The sequence below is a fragment of the Nerophis ophidion genome, linkage group LG11 (genome assembly GCF_033978795.1).
Source record: "Nerophis ophidion isolate RoL-2023_Sa linkage group LG11, RoL_Noph_v1.0, whole genome shotgun sequence".
Classification (NCBI taxonomy): Eukaryota; Metazoa; Chordata; class Actinopteri; order Syngnathiformes; family Syngnathidae; genus Nerophis; species Nerophis ophidion.
The window spans coordinates 43,774,575-43,786,797 of record NC_084621.1 but is presented as its reverse complement, the minus strand read 5'-3'; the positions used below and the strand labels follow the sequence as shown (position 1 = coordinate 43,786,797).

At 39.0% G+C, this 12,223-nt stretch overlaps 1 protein-coding gene across 4 annotated transcripts in view; it reads right to left on the bottom strand.

Moving 5' to 3' along the window:
- Positions 1-12,223, bottom strand: part of LOC133562154 (receptor-type tyrosine-protein phosphatase U) — a 565,556-nt gene that overhangs the window by 170,195 nt on the left and 383,138 nt on the right. For all 4 annotated transcript variants that reach the window (XM_061916074.1, XM_061916075.1, XM_061916076.1 and 1 more), the window contains exon 10: positions 2,901-3,102. In XM_061916074.1, coding sequence (XP_061772058.1) covers positions 2,901-3,102 — 202 coding nt within the window. The remainder of the gene's footprint in view (positions 1-2,900; positions 3,103-12,223) is intronic.

Below are 12,223 nucleotides of genomic sequence, written 5' to 3'. Positions count from 1 at the left end.
TGACAGCTTGCCACTTGATTAGAGTCGCAATGGAAAATAGCTCCTACACTCTGGGATCATTTACCTTTTTGCTTTGGCACAAGAAGAAAAATATGAAGGTCAATAGGGAAAAGAAGATCCTAATTATAGCACAGGGTCGGTGAAGTCTGGATTTATACCTGCATGCTGCAGTGATTAACTGAACATTTCAGATTTCAGCACAGCTTTCAAAGTAAGATGAGCAATCGGGCAGGTTTATAATGGCAACAATAATTTTTTTTTCCCAATTTAGCAAATGATCTTCATGCAGTCTGTCATAGAAGCTAGGTTTGAGTCCTACTATTAAAATGTTCAGTCATGTGACTTGTAATCTTGCAGTGAACATTCTATAATAACATTTTCTGGTCAACTACCAGTGTTCCATAATTATTTTCCCATAGTAAATGATGGGGATAAAAACACATGTTATAGTGTCAATCTTTGCCATCATTACTTTCTATTATATGATCACTGAACGTATAACCGTACAGCAGCCACAATCATTGAAGTCATTTATTTGATTAAGAGTACAAGATAAACATTATTTAATATATAACCAATGAACCACATAACCACCTGCTCAGTGGAGTTGTGGTTAGAATTTCCGCCCTGAAATTGGTAGGTCGTGAGTTCAAACCCCGGTCGAGTCATGTTTGGCACTCAGCATCAAGAGTTGGCATTGGGAGTTTAATCACCAAAATGATTCCAGAGCGCGGCCACTGCTGCTGCTCACTGCTCCCCTCACCGAATGTTGTTTTTATCAATAGCATTATTAGTTTGAGCATTAAACTGAACAATAACATATCACTGACTTTGTCTCGTTTACTTATTTTCACATAGCGGCCGTGATAGAAGCCTTGACGAAGTCCATATCAATGCACCTGCAGGCAAGTAGAACGCACTCAAGGCTACTATGTGGGGTAAAACAATATAACAATAAAACATTATTTTATGTTCACAAAGTTCTGATAATCTTAAAAAACAACATTTTGAAGGCTTTAAACAGTTTTTATTTATGCTTTTGAAATATAAGATTCCTTAATAAATAATCTTCCTTTGCGATAATGTATTTACCACAGTCAGTAGGGCTGTGAATCTTTGGGGACCACACGATTCGATTCGATTTTTAAGGGTAAAGATTTGATTCACAATCAATTCTCGATTCAAAATCAATATCTTTTTAATAACATGGGGTGCAAGTTCAATGATTAACTACATTCCTCCATAAAATAGATAAAAGCGCTGATAAAGTAATATATTATTTTTAATACAATTCTACCCAAACATTTAATAAAGTCTAAAACAATTAAGGCAATAATAAAAGTATACAACAATTCTTTTTTCTATACTCTTTAAAAAAAAAATTAAAAATAAAAATAAAAATATTTTTCTTTTTTTTTAATCGATTAAAAATCGTTACAAGTAAAAATCACAATTCATTCAAAATACTTTTTCTTTTTAAACCCCTAAAGGTCAGGCCTGGAACTAATTAAACGCATAAACAAGGTTAGACTGTATACATATATTTGAAAACTAATCTGTGTGTTATCATTAGCTATTAGTATAAAAATTTCAGCTTTTTCACAGCTTCTTTTAAGTTTCGCTCTTTTGTTGTTTTTTTTAATACAATGTGCCAAGTGCCCATAATAAAAGAGCCGTGAGCCGCAATGGCACGCAGGTGACATTTTGGACACAACAGGTTTATGTATTTAACAGGCAAGGAGGAATGATACCCAATGACAGAAGACCGTCTCCAAGCTTGGTCTTCTTATCACTAGTCATAACTCCACGAGTCAAAGGCTGGGCTGCACACTTCTGGAGGGGCTCTGCATGCTTCACACCTCACTTATGGCGGTGGTAATGTACAAATCCTGGGCGCCTGGAGGTGACCTTCATGTCGAGATCCCGGCTCCGGCGGCTAATACTTTGACTTTCATGACCGCTTGAATATTATTAAAGGAAACAATCACTTCTTGTTTTTCATTTCTGTATTTAGTACACTTCTTTATGGAACGGAATGTCACAGTGCTGCATGCTGGCATTTGGTGTGACCCCAAAATGCAGAGATGGCAGGCAGCGTGCAGGTAAAAGGTATTTTTTATTACATACACAAATAAGGAAACAACAGAATAGCAAAATGGGTGAGCAAAATCAAGGCAAGGCAAAAGAAAAAAGGGGCACCATGAACATACAACAACAAACCAGCGTCGCAAGGAAGGCAACAGTGTTCGAAAAACCCTCCTGTTTAGGGACAGTTGAGCCACAACTTATCATTAATCAAGGGCAGGTGTGAAGAATCAGCACTCAAGCCAAAGATAAAGTGGCGGAGAATGAGGGCAGACAGGAAGTGGAATGAAAAATAACAGCACAAGACAGGAAACAATACCAAAAAACGCAGGAATATAAAACATAAATCTAACGTGTCATGAGAAATCATGACAACGAAAACTTTGTAGCTAAAACTCAAAACACAAATACGTGTGCAGTTTGACTCCTAGTACATTATGTTTTAAACGGATGTGTTCATTTTCAGGCTGGCCATTGTACTTTCTGCTATATGTTGCTTTTGTTAGCATCTCTTTATCAAAATGAATGTGTTTATTTAGTCAATATTGTAATTCCACTGAGCAGCTAAGACGGACGCGTCTTTCCTACATCTCAACAAGTGAAAAGTCCTCTTGCGCAATCACTAGTACGCTAGAGTGGTGGTATGACAACAAAACCAAAAATCTAAACACATGAGAGTTGCTGACATCTTATGTGACTTCACGTGTGGTGACGGTTCGACCACCCAGATACTGTTAGTTAAATTCCAAATTGTATGAGCATTGCATCTGTATCTACACCTGTTAATGCAGATATTATTTTTAGCGGTACAATACCTGAGATGTTGGTGGTGATTTCAGTTAGGGCAGTCTGGCCGAAGCCTTTCCCTGTCCGGGCTCGAACGGAGATCAGGTACGTAGTTCCAGGATGGAGATTGGAGAACATGTGGTAGGTCTCATTCTTTAGCTTGGAAACGGTTCTTCTGGGTCCAGGGACGTTGATGCCAGGATCAGAAGACTCAATGCTCTGATAACTGATCTGCAGTCGAGTGGAAAGACAATGGCTTTAGTATCTTAAAAATGTATGAATGGTCTAATACAGTGGTTCTCAAATGGGGGTACGCGTACCCCTGGGGGTACTTGAAGGTATGCCAAGGGGTACGTGAGATATTTAAAAATATTCTCAAAAAAACAAGAATTCAGAAATCCTTTATAAACATATTTATTGAATAATACTTCAACAAAATATGAATGTAAGTTCATAAACTGTAAAAAGAAATGCAACAATGCAATATTCAGTGTTGACAGCTAGATTTTTGTGGACATGTTCCATAAATATTGATGTTAAAGATGTATTTTTTAGTGAAGAAATGTTTAGAATTAAGTTGATGAATCCAGATGGATCTCTATTACAATCTCCAAAGAGGGCACTTTAAGTTGATGATTACTTCTATGTGTAGAAATCTTTATTTATAATTGAATCACTTGTTTATTTTTCAAAACGTTTTTAGTTATTTTTTAATTTATTTATTATTTTTTCAAATATTTCAAGAAAGACCATGCCAAATGAACAATATTTTGCACTGTTATACAATTTAATAGTGCTGTATTTTACTTCTTCATCTCTTTTTTTCAACCAAAAATGCTTTGCTCTGATTAGGGGGTACTTGAAATAAAAAAAATGTCCACAGGGGGGTACATCACTGAAAAAAGGTTGAGAACCACTGCCTTACACTGTTGCATGGAACCACTGGTCCAATATAATAGGGGAGGCTTGATTGTTTCATTCACTGCAGTTAAGGCTATAAATTGCAAGTCAAAATTATACTTAATTTCTGTGAGCCAAGGACAAAGGACACCACAGTTCAAGTGGATGTTTGAGTGTTTCAGCATTTGATTAATGTTCAGGACCTTAATTAACAGTTTGTAAAACTTGTCAATTGCTATATATAAGAGTCCCATAAAGTTGCACCTTTTTTCAAAGTTTTATTTGTAGGGCTGACTTGCACAGTACTCTCAAGTGAGTTTCCAATTATACCCTGAAAAAGTGGAGAGCTACATAAGATGTCATTACCGCAATCTGACGAGGATGAGCACATAAAGAGCACTTTGCGTCTGTGTAATAAACACACTTGGAACTGCGCTCAACATACGGCACGTATAGAAATGTACTAAATTACACTCAACCACAGATTTTGTGATTATCTTACCCATCTGGGTAAGGAGGACCTATTATATACATTTTCGGCCCTTTGTATTTCATTTTTGGTCTCCTACAAAGCAGCTATTACCCGTACACAAAGCTTTGTAGACCTGTACCTGCCCATGTACTTCACACTCACCTCTGGTCACACTACCAAGGACTTCCGTAGGTCTGGCCAGTGATGCCAAGCCTCTCCTTTGTATTTTGCAAGTGCTTGCCTCTAAAGGATAATACATCCTCCTACCCCAACAAACGTTACCTTGGGACCATTGCTCAGCTTGCGAACAATGTGCAATCATTAGAAAACAGAGCAGCGCACAGCGATAACTTCCAAAGCAGAGCAGGCGAGAGGGCAGGCCTAGAGCATTTACATGGGTACGCCCATATAAGTAATGCATTGATGTAATTAATGCAAAAACTAATTCATAAAACTACATAATACATATATCATATTGTTTGTCATATCTCTTTGTTTTTCTTCTTAAAGGGCATGTTAAAATTTTGCAGGGTTTTTTTGGGGGGAGCAAGGCGGGAAGCGCCGATTAGACTGATTTCATTCGTTTCAATGGGCGCCGTTGATTTGAGATACAAGTGTTTTCAGTTAAAAGCTCTGTCACAGAACCATTTAAGCTCGGAAGTTTAGAAGCAATGGCATACCTCGGCACTATAAATGTCCTGGAATTACTTAAATGGGTCATCCATCCATTCATTGTCTACCGCTTGTCCCTTATGGGGTAGCGGGGAGTGCTGGAGCCTATCTCAGCTGCACACAGGCAGAAGGCGGTGTACACATTGGACAAGTCGCCACCTCATCGCAAAGCCAACACAGATAGACAGACAACATTCACACTCACATTCACACAGTAAGACCAATCCACAAGTATATTATGATTTTTTTCGTAGAATTTAAATATTTCTTTGTGGTCTACATGACATGTAATGGCGATTCTATGGTTTTATGTTTTAGAGACCATCTAAAGGGCCGCTCTCTGACCTTCTCTTGAGGATGCGCCGTTCTGTGAGCGGGCTTATTTACGTGCCTCCACTTCGACTGCATCTCCTCCCCGCCATCGATGTTGTAGTTTTATTGAAACTATTGACAGATATAAGTTTAAACTACCGGTATATGCTACAGCGGAGGATGCATGTGCATACATGAGCCTATCTGCCCCACAACAAGAGGATAGAAAAAAATAAGAAGCTTTTTGTTTACAGCACGGAAAGGCAATCTGGGTACATTTAAACCATATATGGAGATATCCGCTGATGTCACATTCGGGAAAAATTTACATATGCACATACTGTACAAACATACATATACACATACTGTACATATACATTCACTGTACAAACATAAATAAACACATACTGCACGTATACAAGTACATATCCATACATACACTTATACATATAATCACGTTTCATGAAACATAAATTAATGCCGTTGCCCTTGGGGAAACTGGGTAACACATGGCACACTGACAAAGCTTAACCTATTTTTACTATAACAATCTACAAGGTTATTATACATAACATATATGTATTGTTGCATTTGAAACAATTGTATTTTTGATAATAGAGGTAATTATTGTTATTATTCATTATCAATAGTGATATTTCTATTGGTATTTTTATTGCACCATTTGTAGTGCAATAATGTCCCTTGTCATTTATGTGTTATTAATATATGCTTCACTAACTGCTCCTTTGTTTTCACCTTTTCCATCATATTTGTACATATCATATTTGTACATATCTTAGTCGCGGATGCTGTTCTGTTGTTGTTGTTATTGGTTTTGTTGTGGTCTCTCTGTCTTATACCCCTCTCATCCCCTCAATTACCCCCTTTGTCTTCTTTTTTTTTCTCTTTCTATACCCTCCTGCTCCGGCCCGGCTGCACCACATTATAATATAAATTTTATAAATTTTTATAATTTTAATATTTTAATTTTAACAAATGTAATAAAGTCAAATACAAATAAGGTAACAAGAGAATGATCCCACATTTCTCTTTTATAAAGTAAATCTGTACAGCCGATATGGGTAGCTACATCAACTATATATATGATTTGCCTGAGTAGCTACACAGGACAAAAAAAATACAATAATACAAAAACTAATGGGGGAAATTCCAAATGGATCATTTGGAAGAAGTATGAAAAAAAGGCAAGATTGTTTTATAAATATCTCCGCAATGCCTCCATGGTTCGATTTAAATTTTTGGGGACTTATGTAAATACCAAATACACAACAGTGTAGGAAAAAAAAATGTTTTTTTTTTGTTGTTTTTTAATAATAGGACTCCTTTACTTAAATCCAATACATACATTTATTTATACATGCAAACGAGCAGCTCAAAGGTTGGGCAAGTTGGAAAACAACAAAGGAGTTATGATGTCAATTGTAATATAATCAATGAAGCGCAGTCATCAAACAACCGAGCAGCTAGAACTATGATATCCTATATCGCAGTTGTTAATTAAAAACATGACATGCAAACCATGAAACCTGTTTTCAAAAGTCTGTGTTCTCAGGATAACCATTCAAAACAAGTGTTGCATGTGTCTTCATTCACAAAGCAAAAACAAACAACACACAATAGATTTCTGAGTGCACCTTGTGTCCGGGTTAAATCCACCCCCACAAAATCTAAAAGATGCTCAATGGAGCAAAGAGCTGAGCAAGGACGCAGAAGCCTTGTTATTCAATCAATAGGCTCAAGCAGAGTGGACAATAGTTTAATACGAGATAAATGAAGAGGATTTCTACAGCGCTCTATAAAGCATTTACAGTCAGTGGAGGGAGATCAACACACAGTATAAAAATAAATAAATAATTCCTCTACCGCATCCATTTTATGTCAGGACACAAACCCTATTCAATAATATCCTTGAGGGGACATTGCGACAGAGGCCAATGAAGGAAATGGTTGGAAGGTCTCAAACGGAACAGTACACTCTTTGAACACCAAATCATGATACTGCTCAACAGAGTGCTTACAGCGACCGGTACTTTTCAGAGGCGGTATAGTACCAAATATGATTCATTAGTATCGCGGTACTATTCTAATACCGGTTATACCATACAACCCTACTGTGCATTAAGGTGAATTCAATGTTGGTTAGGCCCCATACCGGAAAAAACAACAACATTTTTCTTCTTCCTTTTAATTCATTTCATAGAGGCAGCATGGATTAAAACAGTGTGTACAATCCATCTTAAATCGTAATGACCAACATTTTCTTAGCGAGTTAGAAGGCTACAGTCAAACCTCGATTTAAGAACCCCTCGTTGTGCAGACTTTTAATTTACAAACCACAAACTGAATAAAAACATGCTTTATCTTATTGTACTACCGTTTCATTCACCCTGTGTGTGCCTTTTGGCACAGCCATGTTGTTCCTGGCAGTCCAGCCATTGTGGGCGGGATCTCCGGTGCTCACTGCTCATTCAGGGAGCACAGCAGTTAGCTGCTTTCCTCAGTGTGCTTTTTTTTAAAGTCTTTTCACATCATTTTTTAACTTTTTGTAACTTTTGCTATGTCAATATGAGTCTAAAGAATAGCAACGTGTGGTTTGAAACATTGAGGAAGTATCCACAGCCATGGTCGTAACTACCATTGAGAACACTAAGGTCATGTCCTCTGTATTTTTTTAGGTGACAAAAGGATCATTTGTTTCATTTATTTTGCTAATCATTCACAATCATTATGTGAGACAAGCACACATATGTACTTCTTTTTTATGCATTATCAGAATCAGAAATATTTTATCAATCCCTGAGGGGAAATTAATAACATTTTCAGCACAATCCAATTCAAGATCAGACAAACATTACAGGCAGACAAAACAGGAGCTAAAGGGTAAATTAGCAAAAGTCAGCCAACAATAGAGCTAATGGGAGTTGCTCAATTTCACATATAAAGCGCTCCAAAAAAACATCCAAAAACATCCATAAATGTTTTATATACAAGTAAGTATGTAATGTAATAACAAGCACAAACATCCATCCATCCATTTTTCTACCGCTTATTCCCTTTTGGGGTCGCGGGGGGCGCTGGCGCTTATCTCAGCTACAATCGGGCGGAAGGCGGGGTACACCCTGGACAAGTCGCCACCTCATCGCAGGGCCAACACAGATAGACAGACAACATTCACACTCACATTCACACACTAGGGACCATTTAGTGTTGCCAATCAACCTATCCCCAGGTGCATGTCTTTGGAGGTGGGAGGAAGCCGGAGTACCCGGAGGAAACCCACGCATTCACGGGGAGAACATGCAAACTCCACACAGAAAGATCCCGAGCCTGGATTTGAACCCAGGACTGCAGGACCTTCGTATTGTGAGGCAGACGCACTAACCCCTCTGCCACCGTGAAGCCCAAGCACAAACATAATATGTAATAATTACAGATTTTGCTCATTTTGCATACGGCTGCGTATTAATTTCACAGACGTATCACAATATTCACTACTACTCAGGGCAAACTTCATGAGGGACAACAATGGTTACTTTGCAACAAAAGATAACCCAAAAACCTTATATTTTTGAGCCTGAAGATAAGATAAGTGACACAAGTTTAAAATCAATTTTAAATTGTCTTAAGGACACAAAAGCATGGTTGGCGGTAAACTTTCTGAACTTAAATGATAGCAAGACGGAAATTATTTTATTTGACTCACAAGCAAGACAGACCTGGACCCCCTGATGCCTTATTTAAAACCAACAGTCACAAATCTTGGATTTAAGTTCGACAAAGATTTTAAATTGGAGCAGCAGGTTAACTCTGTTGTATGATGTAGTTTTTATCATTTTAGACTTTCAGCAAAAATGTAATCAGTTTTATATTTTAACGACTTTGAGCGGGTAATCCATGCTTTTATTTCATCACGTTTGGATGACTGTAACTCCCTCTGCGTTGGAATGAAGCAGGCCTCAATCACTCGATTTCGGTTGGTCCAAAATACTAGTGCTCGCCTTGTAACCGGCATAGCTGGTTGGTAGAGTGGCCGTGCCAGCAACTTGAGGGTTGCAGGTTCGATTCCCGCTTCAGCCATCCTAGTCACTGCCGTTGTGTCCTTGGGCAAGACACTTTACCCACCTGCTCCCAGTGCCACCCACACTGGTTTAAATGTAACTTACATATTGGGTTTCACTATGTAAAGCGCTTTGAGTCACTTGAGAAAAGCGCTATATAAATATAATTCACTTCACTTCATTAAAAATATGAACACATTACCCCCATTTTAGAATCCCTTCACTGGCTCCCAGTTAATTTTAGAATTCATTTTAAAATATTGTTGTTTATTTCTAAATCTCTTAACTGATTAGCGCCACAATATACTCTATGTCAAAGCTTTTAAAATTGTGCACCCCGGCAAGGTCTCTGAGGTCAGCTGATCAGTTTATTCTTGTCGTCCAGAGGTGAACGTGCATTTTCTGCTGTGGCTCCAAAACTTTGGAACAATATCCCCATTGTTATTCAGACGGCTTCCTCTTTAATGTCTTTGAAATCATGTCTGAAAAAAACACATTTTCTACTCTTTGGCTTTTAAACCAGCTTGAGAGTTGTGTGATTTTAGTCTATTTTACTTTCTCTGATGTATTGTATGTACTGTATTTACTTGTTTATAGTTAAATGTTTTATATTACTGCCTCTTCTAGTATGTTTGTCTTAACTTCTGTGCAGCACTTTGTGAAATTTCTATTGTTTTTGAAAATGTGCTGTATAAATACAGTGGATTGGATTGCAATTGGGGCAACACGGTGGAAGAGGGGTTAGTTCATCTGCCTCACAATACAAAGGTCCTGAGTAGTCCTGAGTTCAATCCCGAGCTTGGAATCATTCTGTGTGGAGTTTGCATGTTCTCCCCGTGACTGCGTAGGTTCCCTCCGGGTACTCCGGCTTCCTCCCACTTCCAAAAACATGCACCTGGCGATAGTTTGATTGGCAACATTCAATTGGCCCTAGTGTGTGAATGTGAGTGTGAATGTTGTCTGTCTATCTGTGTTGGCCCTGCGATGAGGTGGCGACTTGTCCAGGGTGTACTCCGCCTTCCGCCAGAATGCAGCTGAGACAGGCTCCAGCGACCCCCCGTGACCCCAAAGGGGACAAGCGGTATGAAAATGGATGGATCGATGATGGATTGCAAATGATAGGCAAGTTCCTTTATAAAATCAGATACACATGACTCCCAAAACATCACAGTGGGGATAAAAGAGTAGTGTCAACACACCACATTTTGAATTGAATATTATTTACATGTCATGAAAAAAAAAAAAACACCAATAGCTTGAATGTGAAGTAGCAACAGGCAAACCAGTAGTGTTTTTTGTTGTCTATTGAAGCCCACGTTCTCTAAATCAGTGCTTTTCAACCACTGTGCCGCAGATCGACGCTCCCCTTTCCTCTCCCTTATCTCTCCTGCTTGCTTCTTTGTTTTGTCTTGTCTTAACTTTCTTGTTGCCTCTTTTTTGCGCTGCTCTCCAAATCCAAACATTGGAACTATTTAACTGGCCTCCAAAAAATTGACAAGATCTTGGGTTTGGGGGAACCTGCTGCCGTAACAAAGCGGTTGTTGCTGGACACACGACGGACTCTTGGGAGAAGAAGGAGGGCCGCGTGCCCGGCGACCCTTTTCTGTCGAGGACGTGAAGATATCCACCTATTCGGAATTATGACAACAGGACATCTGCTGATTGGAGTAAATGTTGCTCTGGTTTGTCGACAAATTGGAAGTTGCCGCCAGTCTTCAAAGTACCCCAAAGCTGCCACAAATGATTGGAGGATGCGGGAAGAACTGTGGGTTACATCGGACTGTCTACCCCGCAGTTTTTTAGGACCAATCATAGACAATTTTAGAGTGAAAAGCAAATTTTATTTTCACTCACATACAAATCATTTTAACTTGGATTGTTTCCCTGGCTTCGAGAGTCTCCCGAAGATCGCTGCAGTGACGACACAACAAACTCGCTTTTTTGTCTCTCATGGACACACACCTGTTGTTGTGAATTTTGGACTAGCGACGGCAAATACATCAAGGCCGCGGAACAGAGACACACTATGGGCTTATACACACACACACACACACACACACACACACACACACACATCCACAAAAAAATATACGCCACACATACACCCCCCTGTCCCCCAATCCAACGCCCTTGATGCAAATCCCGTAGGGGTGATGAATGGATGGTCAGCGCCTGAGAGCTGCGACCTACCACCATGACCTTGAACTACCTTCCTCGGTTGCTAGATATCTTGAGATGTATGTTGTAATATGTATATGTGCTTTGCTATGGAGGTTTTTTCTCACTCCGAACTGGGCGCCCTTAGGAGCCCAGTCTGGATTGTATTTTTTTACTCATCCGTCCCCAGCGTTTACCTTTTTCCCATCTTTTACGGGGCACCTAATGGCTACCCATCAGCGTTCTTTTTCTGTACCCCTGTACACTGTTTGTTTGTCTAATCTTGAACAGGTTTGTGCTGAAAACAAAGTTTCGTTGTACTTGTTGCAAGACAATAAAGACCTACCTACCTAGGTGGCAGCCGGTAGCTAATTGCTTACAAATGTCAGAAACAGCAGGAGGCAGGGTGCAGGCAAAAAAGGTATCTAATGCTTAAACCAAAAATAAACAAAAGGTGAGTGCCCCTAATAAAAGGAATTGAAGCTTAGAGAAGGCTATGGAGAACGAAACTAAAACTGAACTGGCTGCAAAGTCAACAAAAACAGAATGCTGGACGGCAAAGACTTACTGTGAAGCAAAGACGGCGTCCACAAAGTACATCCGAACATTACATGACAATCAACAATGTCCCCACAAAGAAGGATAAAAATAACTGAAATATTCTTGATTGTTAAACAAAATGGATTGGGGAAATATCGCTCAAAGGAAGACATGAAACTGCTCCAGGTAAATACCAAAAAAAGAGAAAAATCCACCAAGA